General features: G+C 37.5%; 1 protein-coding gene across 2 annotated transcripts in view; it reads left to right on the top strand.

The window, feature by feature from the left end:
• Positions 1–26,966, top strand: part of ABCC4 (ATP binding cassette subfamily C member 4) — a 154,108-nt gene that overhangs the window by 51,171 nt on the left and 75,971 nt on the right. For both annotated transcript variants that reach the window (XM_032996986.2, XM_042805883.1), the window contains exons 15-19: positions 203–418; positions 2,362–2,502; positions 3,884–3,921; positions 4,847–4,947; positions 7,952–8,098. In XM_032996986.2, the coding sequence (XP_032852877.2) occupies positions 203–418; positions 2,362–2,502; positions 3,884–3,921; positions 4,847–4,947; positions 7,952–8,098 (643 nt within the window). The remainder of the gene's footprint in view (positions 1–202; positions 419–2,361; positions 2,503–3,883; positions 3,922–4,846; positions 4,948–7,951; positions 8,099–26,966) is intronic.

Genomic DNA, 26,966 nt, shown 5'->3' with positions numbered 1-26,966 from the left:
TCTTAATTGTATGCTGATTAAAGGGTGAAGAGCTTGTTTCTGCTCTTCTAAATGAGGAAGTGACAGAGGCTGCAGCTCAGTTACTGTGGTGGGATAGGTGCTCAGCAGCTGCAGAACCCCAGAAGCAGCAAGGATAGATAGGAAAAGCTGTCCTTTACAGAAAGTGTATAATGAAGATAATCAAAGCTTATATTAATTGTAGGGTAAAATGGTGGGGAAAGGTACCTATTCAGAGTTCCTGAGATCTGGCATCGACTTTGCTTCCCTTTTGAAAAAAGATGAGGAAGTAGAGCAGCCGTTGGTTCCAGGAACCCCCAACCTGAAGTCTGCCCGGAGCCGAACCTTCTCGGAGTCCTCTGTCTGGTCCCATGATTCTTCTGTCCACTCACAGAAAGATGGAGCAGTGGAACAATCACCTGTGAGTGCTCAAAGGATACACATATCTCAATTCTTGTCTGACTGTTTTTTAACTTAAACGTCAATAAGGGCTTTCTCTACTGCATTTGAATTTTCGGGGTTGTTGGATTTCCTTAGCAGGTGAGAGCTTGGCTGGCAGTCCTGCTGCCCTGGGCTGCAGAGGGCAGGCACCCCACAGCTCTGCCCTGTTCTGGTCAAACCCAGCAGAGTGAGTTTGTTCCTGTTCAGCTTCAGCTCTGCTGGGTGCAGGAAGCATTCCTATAGGTGTCCAGAGACATCCCACTGTGCTTCCTTCATCCTGTCCTCTGACAGTGGTGCTTTAAAAGGCCAGTACCACTGTATTGGGCGTGTTCTGTCTGTTTGTGTGGTGCTGAGCTCAAATGAACACCTTCCCTGAAATCCCGAGCTCTGTGAAATGTGGAAGCAGTGGCTTTAGACAAAGTCCACGTTTGCATGGCTGGCGTCAGCGTACCCGCATGATCTTGAGCTGGCCCTGAGGAGGTAACCTTGGGACACCACTGCATTGCTCTCCCCAACCCTTCTGTTGGTGAAAACAGAGCGCTTTGTATGGTACCAACTTGACTTCCAGGTGCCTTGTTATCTCTTGGTCTACACTGTGCAAAAGTAGCTGTAAGGTTTCTGTAACAGAGGTGGCTTTCTGCTGGAGCAAAACAGTGCAGGAGCCCTGTAACACTGCCGGGCTTGTCCTAGCACTGTATCCATGGAACAAATGGGACAAGTAATCTTGGCATGTCCCTGATGATTGTCACCATTATGCTATGGGTATATATTATTTCTTTTTCTTTTCTATAATGAAAAGCAGTGAGATTAAAAAAAACAAAGTATGCTACAGACTTTTTCATACCTTTTTGGAGGAATGGTTTTATGCCCAAAAGCAGTAGACTTATCTGATATTATTAACATCTCAGCAGCAACTCCACTATTAAATCCACAAAAGAGTGCCAAATGTTTTAGCAGCATTATAGCTGTTGGATGGGGGTAGAAGGTGGGGGATGAGCCTGGAGAAACAAAAAACCAAGAGAGGCTTCTCTTCTATGGTCGAATAGGTGGGATTTTGCCTTTCGCATCTGAGTCAGGTCTTTTGTCCTACTGTTCTTGTACAGCCATGTCTGCTGACAACAACATTGTGTTGTGTGTCCACTGAACTGGCAGTAGTTCTTCTATCACATATACAGTTAAAAAAAACCCCAAAACAAAAAACAAACAAACAAACAAAAAAACACAAAAAAACACAAAAACCCCACAGAATTCTGTTAACTTGAGTAGTGCTTTTACCTTCTTTATGCCTGTCTCATTTTTTTCCTTTTCTGTCTTTGTGTCCCACAGTCATTGTTTGCTTAACATGATTTCTCATTTGTCATTTTACTTGCTTTTCCTATTAACAGGTGCTTTGTTGCTACTTACAAGGAGATGATTAGAACTTTATGGGTAAATTGTTACTCTGGGCATGTGTTGATTGATTTTCAGTGCATACGTGCAGAATATTATTTGCTTTAAATACTTTTTTGAAAAGGAAAGGTTACACACACTTGCATTCTGAAAACAGAATCTTTCCCAAGTTAAGGCCTTAGTTTCCAGAGCTATTATGACTGAAGGTAGTATACAGGAGAAGAAAAAACTGGTTTACTGGAGTAAATATTTGTGGCTGTAAATGAAATAGTGTTACAGTCTGTGATGCCATGCAAAATAAAATCCTCACAGTGTCATTCTGCAGAGTAGATTTTTCAGTATTACTGCACTAAGACTAATTTTTTTTTTGGTCAAAGCTATAGTTCTGATAATTAAAGTTTTTATATGTGTAATCACTTTATCTCCTTATTTAATTGTTTGCTAATTCTGAACCATGACTTTCAAGTGACTTAGTCTGAATCTGTAACTGCAAGGTTGATTTTTTTTTTATTCTGCCTTTTTTTTTTTTTTTAGGTCGAAAATGCACTGGCTGCAGTGCCAGAGGAGAGTCGCTCTGAGGGAAAAATAAACTTTAAGGTTTACAGAAAATATTTCACTGCAGGAGCAAACTACTTTGTGATTTTTATACTTTTAGTATTCAACATTTTGGCACAGGTAAGTTGTTGGGAGCCACAAATACTGCTGAATGTATTTTTGGTGTGCCTTTTTTTCTTTTTTAACATAGTGTATGCTTGTTACTGTGATGCTTCATCTAACATGTTTGGGAACATGCTGGTGTTTAATAATTTTGTAGTATATGTGATCAAATTTTATATATCATCATGGAAATTTGGTACAGCATTGAGAGGTCTTAAACTGATACTTATTTCAACAATTTTAATACTTCAATAAAGTAATTATTTTACTGGCAGCATGGCATGGAAATTATAAGCCAGACTAATTTTTGGAGATAGAGAACAAAATAATAAGGTGTATGCAGTAGTGTTTAACAAACCTGAACAGTCATGTTTCCAGTTGAGGAGAGTGTAAAGAGATTTACTGGGTATGGGAGGACAGAGTCTGACAGAAGTGTTAAAAGAAAAGCTCTCCTGCCAGTAAGTGCAGGTTATGAGAAGGGCTAGAAGGAGGATCACTCTTTAGTGGAATAAGAAAATGCGGAAGAGGATAAGCAAATCTTATGTGTAATGCAGACTGTAGCAGGTATGTAGAAGAATTTTTAAACATGGAAAATTATTTTGAAACTTACTGAAAGAAGTGGTGAGCTGAGCAAGCTGCGTGAAGATAGCTTATTGCATTTTTCTCTGTTTCCAGCAGAGAAAGCTTAAATTCATTTTGTGGAAATGATTGGTCTTGGCTGTAAAAAATAGTCTATATATTTAGACATGTTTCTTCCTTTTTTTCTTGTTCTTGAATTGAATCTGTTGGAAAGATAGCTGAGCAAGATCAAATCTCTGCATTGGACCGCCCAGAACTCTAAATTCACGTGAACAGAGGTGTATTTTGAGATAAATAACCCTGCTACAAGTTTGTAGGCACCTCTTGGCACAGAAGGAAGGTGGTAGTAGGAGTTTTTCTCTCCCTCGCTTCTCTCATCCTCCTTCAACCCTGTTTTTTGGTAATTATCTCCTGTAAACACAAATTTCTGGACTGGTAACATCAGAAAGTTTGTTAATCAAAAAGCATTTTGGAATATCTCTAGTAGCAAATTTAGGAACTGAAAAAATGAGTTCTTTAATGTGCAATTAACATACATTAGGAAGAGCTACTATATTTTGTTTGCCTAAGTGTATTGCTTTCCTTTAGTTTGCTATCATGTAAGGTAATTTAAGGTAACTTTCTTTGTAGACAGTTCTTATGCACCTTCTAATGTGCTTTGCAAATTGCTGCTGGTCTTGAAAGACTGGATGGCATACTTTCCTGAATATGTGATGTTTTCCCAGAGAACATGAAAGAATAGCAAGGAAATTTAATTTTCTAATTTTTTTTTTTTTTTAATTTTGTAAGATGATTCTTGCATTTGCCTCTTTTACTCAAGGTGGCATATGTGCTTCAGGACTGGTGGTTTTCTTACTGGTAAGTTGATGATGAGAACTGGTCAGTCATTTCTGCCTTTTCGGTTAAGTGCAGTTTCTCTTACAGAAATAATTGTTGTATAGGTGGTGGTGGAAACTTGTTCTAAGAAACTTCAGAATATCATAGAATAATATCATATAATGGTTTGGGTTGTAAGGGACCTTAAAGACCATCCAGTTCTACCCTCCCTGCCAGGGGCAGGGCCCCCTTCCCCCAGCCCAGGTTGCTCCCAGCCCCGTCCAACCTGGCCTGGAACCCTTCCAGGGAGGGGGCAGCCACAGCTGCTCTGGGCACCCTGTGCCAGTGTCTCACTGTCCTCATAGTAAAGAATATCTTCCTTAGAGCTAATCTAAATCTACCCACTTTCAGTTTAAAACCATTACCTCTTCTCCTATCACTACACCCCCTGACACAGAGTCCCTCCCCACCTTCCCTGTAGCCCCCTTTAAGCACTGGAAGGCTGCTATAAAGTCACCCTGGAGCCTTCTCTTCTCAGGGCTCAACAACCCCAACTCCCTCAGCCTGTCCAAACAGGGGAGATGCTCCAGCACCCTGATCATCTTTGTGGCCTCCTCTGGATCTACTTGAGCAGGTCCATGTCCTTATTATGTGAGGGGCCTCAGAGCTGGACACAGCACTCCAGGTGGGGTCTCATGAGAGTGGAGTAGAGGGGGAGAATATGCTTGATCTTTTTTTTTTATCTCCACTCATTTTGTGTGGGGAAAAAAAAATTAAACTTTATGCTGAAATGTAGCCTGTGATTACTTCTACACATGGTGTGATTGTGATGCATGACCACATCAGTACATGGGATCTTTTGAACTAAAGATTTCAACAGAGTTGAATCTAGAAACAGTTAAACGTACTCATGAATATTTGCAGAATGTGATTTGATGATTGTTATCTTCTGTATGCATTTCCACAGGGCAAATCATCAAGAAAAGTTGAATGTCTTAAGAAATGGAAATAATGGAACAAATGAGACGGAACATCTAGACCTTAACTTTTATTTGGGAATTTACGCAGGTAATTACACAGGCATGTGCGTGTGTCTAAAGAACTGTTCATTATCTGACCTATCATAATAAACAGTTTTGAGAGGTGCGAAGCAATGGCAGTGTGGGGAAATACGACTTCCAGCAGTAACTGAATAATGTTTTAACAGATTAGGAGCCTGAGTCTTGCTTCCTAACTAAATTAATTGCAATAAATAATATTTAAAAATCTAACAGAAGAAATAGGTTGAATGCAGGCTCTTAATTTGCTTTGCCTGGATTTTGGAAAGTAAACTAGGAATTGACTGTTCAAAAAGTCAGTCACCGTAAGGTGGTGGTTGTCTATACTATAGGTCATTGAGCTAAATCTTCAGTCATTATGTGGACGGGCAAGAGGGATTAGAAATGGATCTTCATTCTGTGCTGTTCTAAAATCTGGCATGGCTACATTCCTTCTGAAGTGCCATATCAAAAGAACCAGTTCTTAAAAAGCATTCTAGATGGGTATGCAAAGCATGATGTTAAAAAACATTTCAATATATTTCAATAGGTAGCCTTATGCTTCTATTCAGCCATATGCTTCTGTCCAGAAAAGGGCATTGGTCCTTGTATTCAGGCATCCAAACATCTTGAAATACTGCTCTGAAATGTAGTAAAAATTGGCATAGAAAAATCATGTGTAGAAATATGCTCTCAGAGTCTGCTATTTAGCACTTCTAGCAGTGAACAGTTTTGTATGGCATGGTAATTTCTTGGAGATGTAAATGATAGGTCTGAGAAAGAGGTGGAATACCAGAAGAATATGCATTGAATGTATTCAGAAGTATCTCAAGGGTGAGAGGATAGGTGAGGGGTTTTTTGTTTGGATTTTTTTGAGAATGCACGTGATCTAAGTGCTTGACAGAAAACATTGTTCTTGGCCTGGGAAGCAACAATTCAGGTGGCAGATAAACTTGGCTCTTATTTTCTCTGTGTAATGTCTTATTTCATGAACCATTGCAGTGGACTGCACAGTATGGTTAAATGTGGCAATCTTGTCTTTCTCTGACCATATGACCTAAACCACATTACAGAAAATTTTATCCTTTAAGGCAAATTTTGATAACAGAACAGCAAAGGTTGCCTGTATATTGAAATGTTGAGATGCCTGAATGAGATATTTGCAATAGTTGAACAGACAGCACTGACTTACCTACACAATATTGTAAGTGAAGTTGAAAAAGTTATAAAAAGATAGTACAATTCATATGAAGTACATAATAATCTAACTTACTTTTTTGTACAACCTCTGAATCTGTATAAAATAATTTAACATTTTTATTTCTGAATCTCAATGCGTGGAAAAAGAAAAAAAAAATCAGCAAGGTAGTTCCTTCATAGTGCTTGTTGTTTCTATGAGACAAAGATTTAGAAGGCAAAATTTCTGTTAATTGCAAACCCTGTTGGCCAGAACTGAGGTAGTGGTTCCACACCTTTTCTATAAAGTGAGTGTGCAGAGTCCTTGTCTCCCTCATACTGAGGTGGTAAGCTTATAAACAGGGAAAGCAAAAACCTTCAATGTGAGACAGACTGGATGAAGGACTTGAAAGTAAGTCCTATTCCTCCCCCTTCTCCCCAGCCACTAGGTCTTTTCATGTGATTTGTTTGGTGACGGTCTTGCCATCAGCTTCCAGTGCCTCCCAAGCCTGAGTGAATTTGTTCAGAAATGTGGGGTTCCCAGGACGTGCTCCCTCACAGACTGCTGTTAGGCGTGGGCTCTGCCACAGCCTTCTGCGTAGTGTCTCTTCTGCTCCCGTTTTGCATGACCCACTTTCCTGTCTGGGTACTCTTGGAAAAGTTGTTTTCTTTTACCTGACCCAGAATACAGCCATGAGGACAAGGCAAACAAGCTCTAAAGCCAGCCACATGCTTTTTTTCTTAAAAACAGCACCACGTGGAACACGGGCAATAAACTGCAAGCAGACAAATGAAATAGTGATGCCTTTCCTTGCATCCTGGGAGGATACAACAGTAGGCAGGATGGAATAACTTACTGACTTAACCACATCATACAATTTAAAACCTCACTATTTTCAACTGTTACCGTAGCTGTACCTGAATTGCATCCAGTTTTAACCTGCCCTTAGAATAGGCAGTGTTTTATGCTGATAATTAGGATCTAACTTAAGGGTGTCCTCAAGGCCTGAGCATCTGGGCTTGTGGTAGCTGTGCTTAGTTTCTGCAGCTGATTACCTGGAGCCTGGAAGCACTGCCAAATGTAGGGTTAACGCCTTCACTGTTCACCTTCATTGACTAGGAATTTGGGCAGCCACACTGGAGATTACACACAGCAAACAGAGCAGTAGCAATCTCATCTGTCTTTGTTTCCATCTTTTGCCCTGTAGCACCCCTGTCTTGCAAGTGGAGATGTGCCCAGAAGAAAGACAAACAATCTGCAGACCAATTCCCTAGAAGGGCCCTATTTCACATGGCATAAGGGATGCACCTTATACTGTGTTAAAGAAATACACATAATTTAAATGATTTGTTGTGGTTTACAAGGGGAAGAATGGCATGAGTGGTTTGGGCTGATTGAGAATAACTCAAGGTTGTCTCTAAATAGCCATGTATATATTACTTGGTTAATACCTGCTGGCAAATGTTGAATCTTCACAGTTGACCTCTGCGAGCCACAATTATACACAGCACTGTGAAATGAATTTCTTAGCAAAGCTGTTATGCAAAAGGTTTTAATACAGATTTATTTCATGGGTTAACAGACATTTCCTACATTTCTATAAAGTACCAATTCTTTCAAACCAAAAAAGAGAAGTTGTTTAAATCAGTGATATGATAGTAACTGAACCCAGTGACAAATTTAAGGTATCTATCTTCTACGCTCAGTCTGAGTCCCTAGGCTTAAAGTTGGATTCTTGCTATATACAGAAGTCAACAAAATTTGCTTTTAGTTCAGTTTTATTTTTGAATTCTTTTCCTTGTGAAAGGTCCGTATCTGTATGCATGCTCTGTCCGTGTTTTTTTTTTTTTAATTTCAGGTTTAACGGTGGCTACAATACTGTTTGGCATAATAAGAAGTCTTCTGGTGTTTCAAGTTCTTGTTAATTCTGGTCAGACTTTGCACAACAAAATGTTTCAATCCATTTTGAAAGCTCCTGTCTTGTTTTTTGACAGAAATCCTATAGGTAAGTTTAGTAATAGAAAGCCCCTTAACATTTGATGTACCTCATTGATTATGTTAACTATCATATTTCTGGGCAGTTGCAAATTTACAGTATTTTTGCACATTTTGGGGGAATTTTTGCTTCTTTTACTTAAAATCTTTAAATTTAACAATGTGGTCTTTTTAAATTTAAAGGTCAGAATGTTCACTGCTTATTGATGTTGGTCTTACTCTCTTTGAATGCAGTCTACAGAAAAATGAATTACCTTTGGCTTTGGTGTTGTACATTGACCTACTACTTGCATTGTTGTTCTGATTCAGTTACACAGGGGTGTCTTTCATATGCTGAATGTATATGAATGCATTTTGTGGGGATGCCTGTCTTGTGCTTTTATTTGAAAGCTTAGCCCAAACAATTATTTTCCCTTTTAAGAAATAATTTCAACTATGTGTGATAAATCACCGTTTTGAGAAACTGTGTAGCTTATTGTCCTTCCAGAATACACAAAAGTGTGAAGTATGCTATTTAGAACTGAAATCCAGACCCTTAAGCTCTTAAAAAAAAAAAAAAAAAAAAGAGAGAAGCTGGAGCGGAGTGAAGAGAGTGAAGAAGTAGCGGGTGGTACTGATTTATTAGCCAGTCTTCCATGAGAAAAGAGAAACCTGATGGTCTTCTCTCCCTTGAAAAGGAATCTAGGCTTGTTCTCATAGTTTCAGAAGCCAATTATGATTGTAAGGGTATATAGGGATGGCTTTATTGTTTCAGAGAAGTTAGTAATATTTTCAGGAAAAAAGTACTCATGTGGATAAAAGGTTAGTGGGTTCATGTCCATAATATGATGAATGAAAGATAAGCGGTTTCCCCTTTAAAAAAAATTAAATCTACAACTGCAGAAGTTTAAGGCTGTGTTAGTCTATTTGTACTGTGAGTCTGTGGTAGTGTAAATTCAAGGCCACTGCACGGGGTTAGAAGTGAAGCCATAAGCTCAGGAGACAGGTTAGTGGAGAGCTAGTGAGAGCACATACATCAGAAGAAATCATAATACTGATGGGGTTTGTTGTCAGATAGGCAGGGATTTTCCTCTTCGCTTGCTTGCACTCTTTCTTTTTTTATTTTTTTTTTTCCCCTGTGTGTGTGTGCACAGCATATGCAGTAACTGTATTTTTGAGGGAATACATAATCATCTCGTAAGAATGCCCATAAACCTGGCTCATCATAACAAACTAAGAACTACAGAGTAAACATCAGGGGCAATGTAGAGTAATAAATAACAATTTGCTTTGTAACATACTGTGAAGCTCAAATTAGCAGTGCTTTGTAAAAGTGACATTCATAAAACCTGCCTATCGCTGGTATTCACACACTGTCGTGACTCACAGATGTGTGTTTCTGTTTATCAGCAGATATTTTATAATAGAAGATTAACTTTAGTGTGCATGTATTTCTTTCCCTTCATCTTGCTTTTGGTCATGGCAGCATGCAAAGGTACTGCTGTTTTGATCTGCACATCTTTTGAAAAAGGAAAAAGAAAAGGGAAAAGATGATATGTGAGATGATGCTCTTGTTCAGAACTGCAGCATGTAGCAGTTCTAAAATTCTGTTTTTAATGTCTATGTGTCATTGTCTGATTTATGTTTGTGGGTTTTTTTTTGTTTTTTTTTTTTTTTTTTTTTTACTGTGTATTCATCTTTTAGGACTTCAGATGCTATTTTTTTGCATTGGGATGAGATTTGTTTAAGCAGAAGTCTTTTTTTTCTTTTTTACCTTTCTTTTTTTAATATGCCTCACTATGAAAGACATACTAAAAAGAAAATTAAATTATTAAAGGCTCCTTTTTCTACAGTTGTGATTGTAATAGCCAAGCCAAACTATTACATATCATATCCCATATTAGAAAAGCTGATATTCCAGTGTCAGATCTGTCATTTAAGCATCCAGCATGTTCTCAGTATTTGTGTGAGATCTCTAAGACATTAGCGAAAGCAATTGCTGACTGACTTTTGCCCTTTTATTTATCCAAAAATAATCAGCAAATAAAAAATACCACGGTCAGTATTTTGAACACATGGCGATCCATGTTCCAAAGAAAGGAAACTTGAAAAATAGCCATCCCAAGCTCCTGATAGTTCTTATTGGGGAAACAGACTAATGAGCAGCATCAGGGAGTCGACATTAGGAAATGGAAATATGTGGTGAATCATGACATGTCTGTCAGCTCCCAACAGTGTAGATCCAATCAGTTGTGGTGAATAAATGAGATGACTTATTTCTACAAAAATTATGCTTTGTGAATCACTTTAGGCATGAGCCCAGGATCGCCCTTTACATATTGCATTAGCAATATATAGGGAGGGGAAGGTTGTAAAGGGAATAGTAACCAGCATCTTACCCAGATGACAGAAGAATTTGAATGTATTTTTTGAACCTGGATATATAGCAGAGACAGAAGAGGAATATGAGGACCCCTCTCATTTCTCCCTTCCCACCCAAAAATATTTGTATGTACACAGATTTCACCTTTCTGTGATTTGGCATAGATCTAAAGATAGATAGCCACTGCTGCTATAAGTATGTTTTGCATTGGAAGAAACTTAATAAATGACTGTCTGTTTCTTTCTTAAGCACTTAACCTAACCCTGTTGATTTGCTAATCCTAAGTGGCTAAAGTTTATTGTGTTATCCAGCATTCAGAAAAAAATGATCAGATATTTATGACTGAAATTCAGATTTATTAACAGATACCTATACAGCATCACTTAAACAGCTGTAGTGAAAACTTGATGGAAAGTTAGAGGTTAAGTGGTTGTATTTTGGGCTTTATCCCATCTGACTTGTCTGTGTTGATGAAACTTGTTTATTTTTTGGAGTGTAGAGTTTGGCTCTCTCAAAACTTCCTTTGGTCTTCTATCCATATCACAGTAAGGGAATTGCATGCATGTCAAGGTATCTGTAAGGAGGAAAGCATGGATGTTTTCTACTTCATAGTGAATGCTTTATATATTCCTCTTCATGTGTCACTTGCAGGAATAAAGGGGTTGATTGCTGTGCATGTCTAGCACAAGAGGGCAGCATGATCTGTTTTATCCCAGTCTAGCATTACAACAGCTTCTTAGAAGGATAACAAAATTTATCTGTTATGTTTTAGAGATGATATTCAAGGAGAGAATTTTCAGCCTCTCTACTGAGCAACAGTAATGTGGTTCCGTTCAGTTGTCCTCATTATTTGCAAGTATAATATTTTCTCTTAATCTTTTACATGGTAAGCTTTTCAGCTTCATGTAATACTAAGTTCAGGGACTTCGTTGGCTTTGTAGTTAGTGGCTAAAAGTCAGATAGCCTTATAGAGTGTGATGCTTTGCTCCTGTCAAGGAGACCTTCTTAAGCCGTTACTCCTTTTAATTTATTTTTCAAGATGTTTGTAACATTTCAAAACAAATTTGATAGAAAGCTAGGTAAAAGGGACCAGGACTTCAACATCAGTTACTTGAATTGGGAGTTCCCTCTTTTGAAATTAGTTTCTTATTGATAGTTTAGGAAATCCTAGTTTTGACAAGCTTCAGGATTTGAGTCAAGATTACTTGCTTAGCTTGTAAATGAATTGTTCTTTTCTGGGATTTGGGGAGAGAGATTTCTTTAGAGAAATGATGCTAATGTGTAACTGCATCACTTTCACTAATGGTAGTTTTAGTGGAGATTGTGTGCAATTTTGAATTGCATTGAGTTTAGGAAACTGAAACTTGCTGCTGCTGTGCTGATGGATGCTCTAAGAATGGATGAATGATATGCATGAATTTGTACAGATAAAATAGGAATCTCTTCCCCCTCCAGGGATCTGTCTAAAATTCAGATTGAACCAGAACCACTACAAAAATGCATATGAAAATTTAGCGCTTTTTTCTCTCTCTTTTTTTTTTTTTTTTTTTTTTTTTTTTTTTTAAATTGTATCTGTCCAAACTTGGTTCTGACAATTCATAGAAAGAGGAGAAATATTTTGGTAGATGATACAGCATTTCTGGCCTTCCTAGAAACAGAAAGCACTGAATTGTGTGATGTTTGTCCTCTACCTGTTAAATTAGTAGATTTTTTTTTTTCCCTACAACTACTTTGTGGAACCATTAAATAAACATTGATCCCTTTGGGTGGTTACCTAGACTTTGAGATGTGACCAGACTGTAGGGAGAAATATTCTTCTCTTTTGTCAGACAGAAATGACATGGTGAACTGATAGCTAATAATAGCACGTAAAAGCAAACTCCAAATGTTACAAGATAAGAATGTGAAAGCACGCTGTTGTTATAATGAAGAGTTTGTTTTTCTTTAATGCATAAGGATTTTAATTATGGTGTTCATAAATCAAGTGTTGAAACACCTATAGTTTGACAGAGAAAGTTTCTTTATAGGATTAAAAGCATGTTCATCAGTGTGCAAGTGCCTATCTGCATTTTATCCAACAGAAGTGTCAAATGGACAATGTTGTTAAAGTATTTAAACTGTAATATTTGCAACAAATATGATATTTCAGCAGTCTGAAAATTACAATGCTGATAATGAGGTTGTAAAATTATACTTTATCAGTAGGATAGTGAAACTGCTCTAGTTAGTGTACATTAATGAATGCTTGTTCACACAAGTGATTCTGCTGAACAAGTAGCATGTTTAAACAAGAAATACTGGTCTTAAACCCTGTGATTTACAGTAGGTGGTGTTTTGGCATATCATGCAGTTAACAAGGCAAAGCTTCATGTTAAAATATTTTGTTTGTAGTCTCATTCATCATTGATATAAATATTCAGTAGCAATGCCAGAAAATGTATTGTATTCCAATTTGACTCAATGACTCAATTGCCTTTTTTTTTTTTTTTTTTTTTTTTTTGCTAACAAGACCTATGCTATCTTTCTGATGCAGTTTTTAGATATTTCCTTGTGGTCAAGATGAATTCTGCTGGGTTGTGAGAAACTATACCAGCTCTTTTGACAGCTTTCATGTTCTCTTAAGCTAATACAAAAAAATACGTTGTCCTTAAAGCTGCAGAGGCTTTGTTTTTGACTCTCTGTGCCAAGCTCTAAGGCATGTTCACGTGTGCATAGGTTTGTTAGTTTATGTTGAAAAGAAGTCCCTATAGGACAGCCTTTTGTTGTAAAATAAAAACACAGATTCTCTCTTCAGTGTTGGTAATCACTTGCATTTGTTGTTATTAAGATGGCAACACAATAGGTTCCATCAATCACTAAGATCCTTAACAACCGCACAATGTTGTAAATATTATGTTTGGGTGTTTGAGTGGAACAGCTCGTCACTGAAGTAGGTGTGGTAATTAAAACCTGTTAGGTTGCTACATGTGTTTAAAAAAAAAAAAAGAAAAACAAAAACAACAAAACACTTTAATGTTTTTTCATATAACAATGGTGATATGTACTTTAGACCTTATCAGGGTGTGATTATTAAATGATATTTTATGGGAGTTGCTCATTTACTGTTAGTATTATCATGGCTTTTGTTAAGAGTTTAAATAGTCTTATGCTTCCATGTGTTTTATCACCATTATGATTCTGTCAGGAACCTTTTAAAGCTGATTGCTATAGGAGTAGTCTTTAAAGTTAGTAAATAGTATTTTGGAGTTATGTTTACATTTATTATCTATTAGCATAACTCAATTCAACTCTATCCTATTTTTCTTTGCAATAATAATTGAATGAAACTTGGCCATGAACTGATGAGACAAGCCCATTACATTTTCAGTTCACCAAGTCAGTGCTCATTTATGCTTAATATGGGAGATAAAATTAAAGGTTTACGGAAAAGCTGTCTGTAGGAGGGGATGGGACATTATTTGATAGGGAAATAGTGTGCAGCTTGTACTGACAACCACTTCCAATGCAGTCTCTTGCTTTCCTGGCACAAGATTTCACGTCCCTTCACAGAGATTTTCTATCTTCTTCATATTAAGATCCCCTGGTGGGGAAAACGGCCTGCTGCGAAACTCATTTCTGGCCATATGCTGACCTGCCCAGATACTGCAAAGTCTAGGTTTTTTTCATTTGCTAAAGCAGCTCCAGAGAGAGCTGCTCTTGCCCCACCTCAGCCGAGCAAAGAGGAGGCACGGAGGAGTCAACCAAGACAGAGAAACCTAATTAGAAGTATTGGCTTTAGAAGACTGGACAGAATCTGTTCAGAGACATATCTTTCCCGCAAGTGTAGCCAGGAAGTAAAAACAGAGTTATGTTTTAGTCTTGCATAGATGGCAGACTGTTTTGATGAGATTTGTGTCAAGGAGGAAGGAAATGTGTGTTGGAGACACTTGAAAACAGAGGGAGAGACTGCAATAATATCAATGAGAAAACGGCAGGGGGCTTAAAAAGAGGGCCTTGCTGAGGTGATGCAACTGCAAATAAGCTTTTGGAGATAATCTGAAGGACAGAGGAGGTTTTTGGTTTTGATAATAACTATTCTAAATATATACTTTTTTTTTGCTATTTTTAATCTGCTTAAAAACTGCTGGATGCTGCTGTGACTGTTGTGGATAGTGGGGATTGGAGGCACCACATGGATAGGACCTCTTCTTTGCTGTTCATGGATGCCTGTTCTGGGTGAGAAATGAGGAAAAACCTACCAATACCCCACTTTCATTCCACCTTGGAACAAGGCAGAAGCATTTCCAAAAGAATTATTTTGGGGAAGAGTAGGGCAGTAATAATGAACAGCAAGGTGGTGAGAGCACATATGTGGAACATGGAGAAGGCAGCTCAGGTCATCTTCTCTGATTTAATGTGGGCCTTGAACATGTGGCTCCCCCATCCCAGGTGAAAGCCTTACACATCAGGTTCTTGGCTCTTCTGGGCTCTTTCCTGTGCCATAATCTTTCATTGATGCCTCTTACAGACATAGTTAGACCACTGTGGTGGTTGCAGAGAAAATAGACCATTTTGGTTTTGGCAGGTTTTTCTAATCTGAATGGCTGTAAATTAAAAAAACCCTAATATTATCACAGCGCAAACTCATTTCATTAGCACTGTTCTGCTTTATACTGCACAGAAATCTTTCTCCCAGATGATCCTCCATAATCTGCACTGCAGCATCTGGGTGAATTAATTAGTAGTTTTTTGGTTTTTTTGTTTTTTTTTTTTTTCAGATTGCCAGCATCTTGCAGATTATGCAACAAGTGAAGATTAGTTTGTGCCTGTGGTGATCTTGGAGAGTGTTTGGAAACAAAAGGCACTTCTCAATCCAAAATTAAAATTTTACTGTAGAAAAGAATGGATGTTGTATGTGAATCTGCCTGTTCTGGCAATCCAGAATAAAAAGCAAAGGACTGAAATCAACAGTTAGGGAAGTAGAGGTATTGAATTGAGCTCAACTGTAGTGTGCTGTTCAGTTTAAAAAATACAAACTTGATAGAGTTAATTACTAAGCTATTTGTCAATAGTACAAGATGACATTACTTCTTTGATTCCACCCTGTCTGCTCCAGGTGTTCTTTTTTTCTGTCAGAATCAGTAGGTGCTTTATCAGAGGCTTTTTGTTATGTATTCAGGTGAATGCACATGCAGGATCTCCTTCAGGTTTTGATTTCTGATGTCATTTTATGAACAATAATATTATATTTGGAAGAGGCAGCATTATGACTATATATGTTGAAAGCTACTAGTATTAAGAGAGCTTTACAAAGTGGTTTAAAATATCATCAAGCATATGAAGAACATTTTTTTTTGTTGTTTTATTAGTTACTGTACAATAGTCCTGTAATTAGAATAGTAGCATGTCATGGACATTAATTACTGCTTGTGGCAATACCAACCTGGAGGGTAGGTAGCTTGAAACTGGAAACTGCAGGTTCACAGAGGTTTGTTTAATGTTCATTTAAATTGGTGCTCTTGTTGAACATTTTCCTAGGTGAATCTCATTTGCATATTTTGTTGCCATAGCTTTTGATTTCAGCTTGATCAGAATATTTAGTTGTGGTGAGACCTAACAGGGAGTTGTAGAGTGAGGAGATTTCTGAAACATCTGGAGAAGCTGAGGCTGCTTGAGCTGTTACTCACCTAATGCTGGGTAAGAAACTGTATTCACAGAGCCAGCATGAGAAGCAAGCTGATGGGTATATGGGAGAAAGGTGTCAAAGTCTTAATTCTCAACTCTTTGATTCAGATTAGAAGTGCATGGTATACTAAGGAGGTGGTTTTGTTCTCGTGTGGAACTTTTCACTGTTATAGAAGTCTCATGAATGACTGATGAACTGCTTGGCTTCTAGTTGTAGAATCCCCTCATCCTTCCTCATTTGCCAGTTAAAAAAAAAAGAATATCAAGGTCATTAATACTCCTTAAACTTGAGCTTTTATCATGTGCTACTTATCCAACATTTATGACATTTGTAAACTCAGAGTTTAAAGTTAAACTCCTCATAAATTCATGGTTTTTCTGTCCACCGGTATGGAAACCTTGTCAGTTTTCACCCACTGTGTAATTTCACACTGAATTTATCCTCTGCTTTCTGTGTCTGGGAATGATACTCTTCCATCTTTCCCAACCCCTTTACGCTGTCTTGTGCATATGTCCTGCCTTTTTTGAAGCATAAATCTTCACTGGCCTGTATGAGTGTTGAGGCACAGAGTGCACTATAATCTCAAGGTGTGTGGAAAACTGGGAAGGTGAAGATTTGGAACATGGACATTATTGCTGGCAGTTGTAAAGTATAGTGGATGGAAGATAGATGTCCTAACTCTTCGCTTCCTCAGTTTTCTTTTTATCAGATGTGATGAGATTTCTCTGTATGTGTGGTAAACTTGTTTTTTCTCAATGAAGTTATTGTCTGTTTAATATGCAAATGATGCAGTGCAGAATATTGCTAATTCGTGTGTAGGCAAGAAAAAACCCTCTGCTTTGTGGTAAGCTTCCCTTCATTGGGAATACATGATCCTTTGTCTCCCTGCATGTATTCATTTCTCAGCATAATTTCATGTTCATCAGTTTGAATGTTCACAACCCAAAATAGATATGGTTCAGTCTAAATTTTCAGACAAAGTTCTACATCTGTTTTTAAAATGTCATAAGTGATTTCTCATACAGGAATACTGTTCTTGCCCCATCCTTTCTAGGACATAAGAAGTGATTAGATGCTTGGGGGCATTTGCTCAGCATTGGGGTTTTTTCCCTCCTTTTTAATATGAACATTTAAAGCTGTAAATAAACTTTACACTATCTCACTCATCTCTTCTTCCAGTGCACTTATTTTATGTTTATAATCTGTCATGCTGGTTTTTAGAGAGAAGGTGGTGAGTGTCTGTCTTCACTTATAGAGATTTGGTTTAGAATGTTGAATGTTTTATACACAGCAGTCTTTACATAGGATAATGAACAATTTCAGAAGTACTGTTGCTGTCTCTCACTCGTGTTTGCTTTCTCTTTCCTCTCACTGAAATAGGGGAATCTATCCTTAATGCTGAGCAACTTAATGAAAAAACTTCTATTTTTGTTATGACTTGTAAACATGAACAAATCTGTGCATTGCCTAATGAGATGGGAGCCTAACTTTCTTTCAGTTTGCAGAAGGAGAAACTAGAAGCAAATTGAAGTGCTGGGGTTCCTATGCCTGTTCAGATCACATTTGCTATATGGTGCTTATTTGGTTAAGTTTTTGTTAAGTATTAAGTACAAACAACATCTTTGGTAAGATTATGCTTTCTGTAATAGAGGTTGAGGGTTCAGTGAGCAAAATACACAATTTCCTGGCATAAAATAATAGAACTTCTTCAAATCCATGGTTACTTCTATTTTCTAGCTATTTAGGATTCCAGTTTGAAGATGAGGGATAATGAGGAATGACCAGGCAAAGAAGGGTATTCACAAAGGTTACCGTTAGCCGAGGTTTACCAGGTATGCGATAGAGAGGCAGGCTCTTCCAGGGCATTATTGAGAGCACCAATGTTAGGCTTTCGCTCTAAATCTTGCTGGAGAAGAACTGTCTTTTCTACTCACTACAGTGGGGGGGTTCCGGGTACCCTGCTGTCTGTGTGCTTAAGGATGGCTATCTTAAAATCTTCAGTGTTCTGAATTAATCACTAAATTTAAGAGAGAGGAATGAACCATAATTTTAATATATATATATGCATATGTATATAAAATATATCTATTTAAAATATATATCTATTTTTAAAAATATGTATGTATAACCCATATGCTTTGCCTGGTGTCAGTATAATGCTTCTTTCCTTTCTCCCCTCCTTCATTCCCATGTCTCTTCTTGGAAGAAGAATTCTCCCTCCCCCCAGTCTCAACAACTGGCCAAAAGTAAACAATTACTGCTAGCCTTCCAGAATATTTCTGGTATTTCCTGACTAAAAAATGGTAAAATGGTTTAAAGAGTTGGTAGTAGTTACCTTTAGTCAGCTAATATTCCATTACTGCTGGAGAAAAAAAATATTTGATGCTCATTTCAGACAAAAGATGTCTGCAGAAACCTCTGCAACTTGAAAGCACCGGAATGGTGAAATATAGAAGGTTTTGGCTTTAAAAATGTCATCTTTTTTTCTATTGACCTAACAATATAGAGGGAACATTTTTTCCCCAACACTTTCAACAGAAAACTTGTTATACTAGACTTGTTCTAATATTGAGAAATCTTATCTAAGGAACGCTTTCAAAATAAAACCAAATTTGAGAGGAAGAAGTGCCTTGAGGTTTTTCTAAAGCTGACAACTTTTAATATTCCAAATATGTAGTGACAATGATCTTTTTTTCATAATTAAGCTACAAATATGGTTTAATATTGAATTCAAATGCTGCTTATATTTAAACTCCCAAAAATCCCCAAAAGAAAAAATGGAAAAAACAATCCCAACATTTTTTTTTTAAATTGAGATAAGAAAAAATAAACTCTGCTGCACCTCAGTTTAATAACCAGTGTTGCTCAGCTGCTACCAAAGGCTTAAGGAACAGTGTTTAGAAGTGATTGTTCAGAAATAAGTGTTTCTCAAAGATTATGAGGGCTTATACAGATGATTTTGTTCACCTGCTGAGTGTTCAAGTAGAAATGTCCAATCTGACACTTTCCAGAAGTGTGTGTTTGCTTAAAAAATTGAAACATTCTTGTGGAAAAATAGGATTTCATTAATTGTTTTCCCATCTTAGCCATGCAATAGAGCGATATTATTATGTACTTCTAATATACACAAACATTTTGTGAAATGCAAAATCCCAAGTTTCTGAAATGATCTGAGGTGTTTTCAGTTTAAAATATAGCACTGTGAGCACCGCTTAATTTGTTCATACCTTTGTGCTCTGCCTCTGTTTGTACTTGTCATGTGATGCGAGATGTTCACATGCTTATTGACTACTTTTTATTGATTGTAATGTAGGTATGGAGGGGCTTTGAATTGAAATCTTAAGCATTTTTCTATTAAATGGGCAGGAGCACAAGTTAGTGTTATGGTTCTTGGAAAAACAGAATAATATATTCATTCTTTGACTCCATGAGGATGCGATGCAAGAATATTATGACAGCTAGTAACCTCCAGCACTAGACTAGAATAGAATTTGCAAACTTCTTTGGCTTGTATCTGAATAACTACAGAGTAAATGTGATGGCTTTCAGCATGGAAGAAAAAGGCTTGAAAGGCCCTTCACACCTCTTAGATTTGGTGCAGAGTAGTAGCTTGTACTTGTCTTTCATCTCGTCTTTAAAGGGATGGTGGTTCTTCATAATGGAGCTTGACCAGCAGGATAGACAAAATGTGTTGTTGGTGTACAGGGAAGTGTGATGGGTATAACGCTTGTTCCTTAGACCAAATTTGCTTCTTGCTATATGCCTTTCTGCTGTAATACCAAAGCAATTCAGAGAGGAAACAGAGCAAGGAAGGCAGTCATTTTAATTAGTGAATTCTAGACTATCCTCAAAGGCTCTGATACTTCGATCTAATTCAGTCTTCTGATTTTCTGTTGATTCTTCCAAGTGCTTCGGACTTACTCAGACAAAAGCCTCTTTCTTCACAATTGTCAAATTTCATTGAATCTCAAGTCTTGGTGATAGAGCTTAATTGTCAGCAAAATAAGTCTTGGTTTCTGTAAATTGTTTGATCCTCAATTGGTTTAGAAGTGACAATATACTTTCTTTTACAGGGTTTAGATATTGTTTCCATGTGGCATATGGAGCAAAGTTGGACCAACTAAAGAAATTATTTCAATTGTTTTCTGTCAGGAAGGCTTAGACAAAGAGCTTAGTCTCAGATCCTTTAAAGTTCAAGCATCTGCCACTAGGGGCAAAAATAATTTTCCTGTAGGCATTCATCTTTTATTGTGGATTTACTGTGCTGCTTCACTTGGTTGATAATCTAATTTAAACCTCAGAGATGAGTCATACCTCCTCAATGGGATTCACAGCTAGTTTAAATTCTCTGATGTCAGAACCTTTCAGTATTTCCAGGATCTCTTTTTCTGAATATAATGGTCCTTTGGGTATCTGAATGCACTGAGAAGGAAAGAATGTGACCCATGCAAGAGGCAACACTTCAGTGATACTGTTTTACAACATACTTCAGGTTTTGTTTTCAATATTTATTCGGGCTTCTAGTTCAGGTAATTTGTGATGTCTTGACTTAATTTAGGTCCCAGTCTTGCCAAGTGGTCCACTGTGGACAGACTTCTGCAGGTATGACAGTGGTACCTTGCTGAAGTAAGGAATCTTCTGGAAGTTGGAATAGACCTTACCACATGGATTGGGTGCTGTACTAGAGACTTGTTTCATAGGACCAGCATTTTCTATACCAATGATGATATGACAGTTTTCCAGAAAAACACTGGGTTATGACAGGGTAAAAAACCTTGATGTCAAGAGACATTTCAGTCTCTTTCTTTAAAAAACAAAACAAACAAAGCAACCCCTAATTGTCCAGGAGGCCTAAAAGGTTTTAGAGTGATCCAAACACTTAAACTTGTTTGTGACCTCTTCCTGAAAGCATGGCCACTGTATAGCTGACCACTAAGAACTGTAGGAATTGAATGTTTGTATTTGGAATGTGAAACGCTATTTAAGGACTTCCTCTCCAGAGTCAGTCAAGGACAAAATAGACATTCAGAAAGTTAAGAGGCGTTGTAAATACCATTCAGCTGTGATGAAAAGTTTATTGGATGCTTTTCATATGCATTCTAAAGTTAAGCTACATTTTGAAAACCATCAGAGCCAACATTTGTTCTCTAAATATTATAATTAAATATCTACAATGCTAAGTTGTTACTAATTAATACTCTGTAATATTAATAGTGGCTGAGTTATTGACACAATTTTGCTTTCCATGTTTTTCTTTGCTTGAAGTTATACTTTTGTTTTGTATATTTTAATGATGTATCCACAAATTGATCCAGAATCAAGTTCTGTGCTCATGCTGTTTTGGGGAAACAAAAAAAAGGGAAGGAAAACACAAGCTATTTTTCTGTCATTTAATTTAATTATTATATATGTGTATTTTCCCATTTTAATCCTGCCTTATCATAGATTTGGTTAATGCCTTTTTTTAATGCAGAATAACGCAAAGCAGTTGTTTTAAAACAGCCTTTCCCAAAACATCTGGGGTCAGATTATGATCAGTGATTATTTGCAACATTTGTAGTGTTTATTCCAAAATGTAACTTGTGCTGTAGGTCCATGAGAGGATTTTATAACATTTTATATATTGGATATGGTTACCTGAAAGATAGGTATTTTTGTCATAGTCTTTGTATTGCTCCTCTACTTGCTCAATTCTTTGCAGTCCTGGAACTTCTTTCATCCTAATGTTGTCTGATGTAGTTTCAGCAGAGAAGCTGGGTTTAAGAAAAAAAAAAAAAAAGGCAAAGTAAAATTGTGGTGAAATGGATGTCAGAGAAACAAAATGAAAGAATAAATAAGTGAACTGTTAAGACCCAAAGACGACGTTTTTTTTTTTATTTTGAAGGAAGAAAGAAAACTTTTCCTGATAATTCCTCTACCTGAAATCTTAATTGGTCTTGTGAAATCTTAAGACCCCATGTGAATGAAATTAAGCAAACTAATTAGAGTATACTCCAAAAACTAACTTGAGACACAACTGACTGTTGACGCTGCATTTCTGTAGTTAGCGGAGTGAAATACGCTCCTGTAAGAGCAGTTTAAAACAAGAACTAACTATAGTCCTCTGAGTTGTTCTCTAAAGGCATTTCTCTCAACAGGCAGTGAGTTTTGTCTTGTCTAAGTATAACCTCGTGAATAGTCTGTATGTATCAAAAGCTTATGGTTATGCAGTATGCCCTGGATGCACTTCGCCATCTCCCTTCAGGTGACAGTGCCCTTTTAGCTTCCACAGTTTTAATTTGGGAATTATTGCAGAACCTGATCTTTTACTTGCTGTAAGGTTTTCCCATGTTTTTCAGTGTAAAACACCCCTCCTGTTGCCTTTACGGCTCACGTAGTTATTGTAGTTCCCCTATCTGTCTCTCTTTGTCACTCTGCATTTCAAAAACATTAATTCAGGCACTCTTCTAGTTTAAGTGTTGCAGCCACCTTCTGTTCACCTTCTGTTCTCACTTGCTTTGTCCCAAACTCTTCCACGCTTCCTAGCCTATGCCTCGCCATGTCAGGCTTCATGTCGTGGTTGTGTGTGGGATGACATTCCCTCCTCTTTTTCAAGCGTGCTTATTTGCATCCAGAACTTGCACCATTCCACAGTGAAGGGGAATGGAAGAAGCAGCGTTGAAGAAGAGGGAATAGAGGAAACAGGGAACGGATATGCAGTGGGTGAAGCAGAGGGTGAAGGAGAGGGCACATGCAAGCAGCCCATCTGCACAGGGCAAAAATTGAAGTAAATAGGTGTAAAGCACTCTCAATATCCAAACATCCCAAGTTCAGCAACTTCTGTGACTGTTACTACCAGCTAGTCTTTTGACAGTTCTGTCTTGCAGCTCCTCCCTAGGGCCAGATGGAGAGAAGGCTTTTTCTTGATCTTATGGCCCCGGTGTACTTTGAGGGAGTCTACCAGGAGGTGCAGAAAGGAGTGTGGCTTCATTCGAGCACTAGCCCTCTTCCCATGCAAAGCTTTTACTATTTCTGCACCTGGTAACTGGAACTGTTGGCACATTCCTGTGTTTTTTCCGCCCTCCATCATCTTTTTGTCTGCTTATCTTTCTTGCTTACATCTTTGTAACTTCCTGCTCTCTCTGCAGTAAAGTTCATCCACAAGCTGGCTCTTCTTCATCTTAAAATCATCTCTCAAGATACACCGGTATCACTGTAACCGCAGTATAACTATACACTGACAGTAGTTAAACATATGGGTGGAGAAACTCATTAATTCCCTGACCCCTTTGTTTTTCTGTACTCAAAAAAGTCAAAAAGGCACACATCTTGTCCTGCAACTTTCTGTTCCAGCTTACTGTTACATCTTCCCTTTACTTGTTGTTCCTTTTATAGTCAATTGTGTTGGTTTCTCGTAACTGACACAATAAACTCTTCAGGGCAGGGCACGCTGCTGGCTACGTGATCGTCCAGCGGGCATGTGAGGCTCTGCCTCCCACTTCAGATATATTAATCCTCTTCTGGGTGTTTCTGTCATGCAAATAACAAATGGCAGCGTTCTCAGGAGTCCCTTGTTGCAGGCAGCACTCTTCTATATTTGACTGTTTATTTATTTAGGAGTTTGTACTGCTGGACAGCTGTAAATCAGAACTTCACAGTAAAGTCTGTCTTTGAGTTGAAGAAAGACAGAATAGATTGTAAATTGTATTCACTTTTTCTTGAGTGACGGTTCAATGGAGCCATTTTTTTTCTCCTTGATGTGTGTGAATTATTTTCTGTTTATAGAAAAGTGAAGAAATGTTGCTGTTAACATATTTATGTTTATCATTCTAAGTTTGTTTCTTATTATTTAAAAGCCCTGAAAAAGTATAAAACTGTAGGGCTACATTAGATTTTTCTTTAATTTTAAGCGATGTATATGTGAGCGTATGTTTTAAAAATAATTTCTATCATTCAGCTGTCAAAAAATCTAGGGGCATGAATTTAAAGTCTATTTCTACATTTTCTACGTTAAAAGTTCTTTGGTTTTGATTTATACACTACTAGTGTTTTAGTATGGCCAGCAGCTACTTAATTCTCGTTTGCAGCTACTTACTCCTAGTTTGTTTTTCTTTTTTGTTTTTGAGGTGAAGCTTTCTAATACTTGCCCAGTAGAGGGGGTACAGTAAAGTCATATACAGTGCAATATAACTTTTCACAGTGCTTAGCATTTAATAATTTAATTATTAAAATTTCTTTCTTTTAATGTAATGAGTATAATAAACAGTAGAGAAGAGGTCATATTTTGGTTTTGGTTTATTTTTTTTCTCTTTTCCTCATTTGAATGTATATTATATCCCACATTTCCATTTCAGTGTTGTTAATTACAGTTTAGGATGTAAAGAAATTTACATTATAGTGATATTTTTTCCCCCCAGAAGCTGATGGCCCAAAGAAATGCATTGTCAGACTATACCTAGATTTCTTTGGACAGCACTCCTTGCTAGAAGAAAACACTTGGGATGTGGTTGTTTTCAGCTTTTCTGAGACAAAAGTTTTTGGTTGCTTCTCAGGTGAGATTTACAAGTGGAATTCGGTGCCAATCACAAAACCGAAGAGGAGGTGATGTCATCCCTCCTTATACCCTACAGCCCACTCCGTGGGAAAGGATCCATTCTGTGCCCTAAATTAGGCCAAAAAAAAAAAAAAGAAAAAACGGGATTTGAATCCATCTGTAGTCCTTCCCATGCTGATTGCTGTAGCCTTCAGGCACACACACATTTGCCTTCTTCCGGTGCTGTATTTATTTACTGATTCATCCAAAGGGCGAGCAGCTTCAAGAGCAGAGACTGAAGGAGGCCTACCGCAGAATTGCCTCTAGTAGAGCAATTAACACGCTCGCTGGAGAGGTGGGCGACCCAAATTCAGTGCATGCTCCGTGACTGGTAAAAATAACACGTTTTCTTGTGTCTCTGCCCAACCTTCACCTCTCATGTAAGTGTCCTGACCCCTGGGCTTGGCTGTACCTTTATAAACAGGACAACAGGCTTTCCAGTATCTTTTTCCTTTGTGGTTTTGTGAATGGTACCTAAGTTGGGAATCTAGTTGTTTCCAAATTTTCTGTGGCTTTGCTCTAACATGGCTTAAAATGTCCCAAATTAGAGCAAATTTTTTAATTTCATGGAGGGTGTGTCTTTTTTGACACACAGCAGATTTTTCAGGCAAATGCTTTGATTATTTGCACAGCAAATTAAAAGAGAGACACAGTCCTCATTTTCTGATAGTTAAACTAGAATTTATTTTGAGTTCAGTAGTAGTGACATTTCAAGTGAGACAGAAAAAAAACCCACTGAAAATCATCCCGTGTTATCCATTGTGAGTTCTGGATAGCCGAACCCATGTTCTTACAGTGGTTTTTTTTTTAATATTATGAGTAGGTTAAAAGAAAAAGGTGTTTCAGGAATCATTACATGGGTACATAATGAATTAACTTCAGAGAAAATCTCTCCTTGCAAAACAGTTCACATTTTCCAAAAGAGAAGGGAAAGGAAAATGAATGATCGAACCAAAGGAACATGCCAAGCAGAAGACAAGGGTTTACAAAGACAGATGAAGGCGTGAAATGCCTCTGCTGTTTGAGCTGCCTGAAGGCTTTATCCTCAAAATGGATGGGCTAGGTAGGGGCCAGAAGTCTTGGCTTGGCTTCCACAGCAACATAATTCCATATAGAATTCCCTTCCATGGTTTCGAAAAAGGAAGAAAATGGCTGGACTACCTCAGAATCATTCTCTTCAGTGTGTGTGAGGGGATCTGAATATATATGATCGGTAAAATACAGGATATTTGTTTTCTGAATGATAACTGTATCAGCCGGGTAGCAGTCTCACCTGAAGATTTCAGGAGGCAAAAGTGTTATACTCGATAACATCCTACTTGGTTATTGTCATCTGAGACTGGAGTGATGATCAAGCCCTTCTAACTTTAACGCCTAAAAAAAAATAAGAAGAAAAACATTAAAATAAAGCAAATTAAGTTTCTTAAGTGAATTATCTTTAGGGATGGAATGGTAAGAAAATCATTAAATATGAGCAGATTTGCAAGAGCTATGTGAGATATTTTCTGAAATACAGTATTTAAAGCCTATTCTGAATCTAATCTTGATAATATAAATAGTGCAGGAAAACTCCTTTTTGATGTTGGAAAAACCTTACCAGAAGGTGACATGTATTTCCATTTTTGTTTCAATCCTTGCATTGATGTATATTTATATATAACCCTCAAATCTGAAAGTAGCTCTAAAAGCTGTTTTTCTCCTCTTGTGTAAAAATTCCAGCAACAGAACGTTCTTCAGATACTTCAGTCCGCTCTGATTTGTAGTGTTCAGTTTAATTCATTGTAGACCCCCCCTCCAGCAAAACAACACTTGGGACATATTTTCAATCCAAATTGGATTTATAGCAGAAAGGAGAACTGGACTATACAAATGCTCTTTCACAGAAGTGGGTGTGTTTGTGGTTAAATAGTTTAGCAAAGAATTAAATTCATAATCTTGCTAGTAAAAAGCCAATGTAGGACAATATTTCTTATACGCTATTCAAGGTTTCTATTCTAGTGATGTTTTGTATTGTGGTGAGAAGTTGAAGTAGGTGACTACGTCTGGACAAGAAAAAGATGGTGGTGTAAATCAACAGAAAATTCTGTAGGTAGTATATAACTTGATGTCTTTTTAAAGGCCAGTTGACAAGAAGTTGGAAGTGGTTACCATTTTTAATTATTTTTTTTCCCTTTTGGGAAGGGGAAGGAGGCCAGTGTCAACTCTTCTTGTAACTCCTGCTCTGTATAAATGCTTTCATTTTTTTTTTTATTTTTTTGTTTAGTTGAACTGTTTGCCTT

Source organism: Tyto alba, unplaced genomic scaffold, assembly GCF_018691265.1.
Source record: "Tyto alba isolate M040663 unplaced genomic scaffold, T.alba_DEE_v4.0 Super-Scaffold_45, whole genome shotgun sequence".
NCBI classification, from domain to species: Eukaryota; Metazoa; Chordata; class Aves; order Strigiformes; family Tytonidae; genus Tyto; species Tyto alba.
Note: the sequence above shows the minus strand (reverse complement) of the source record. Positions and strands in the feature narration are given on the sequence as shown.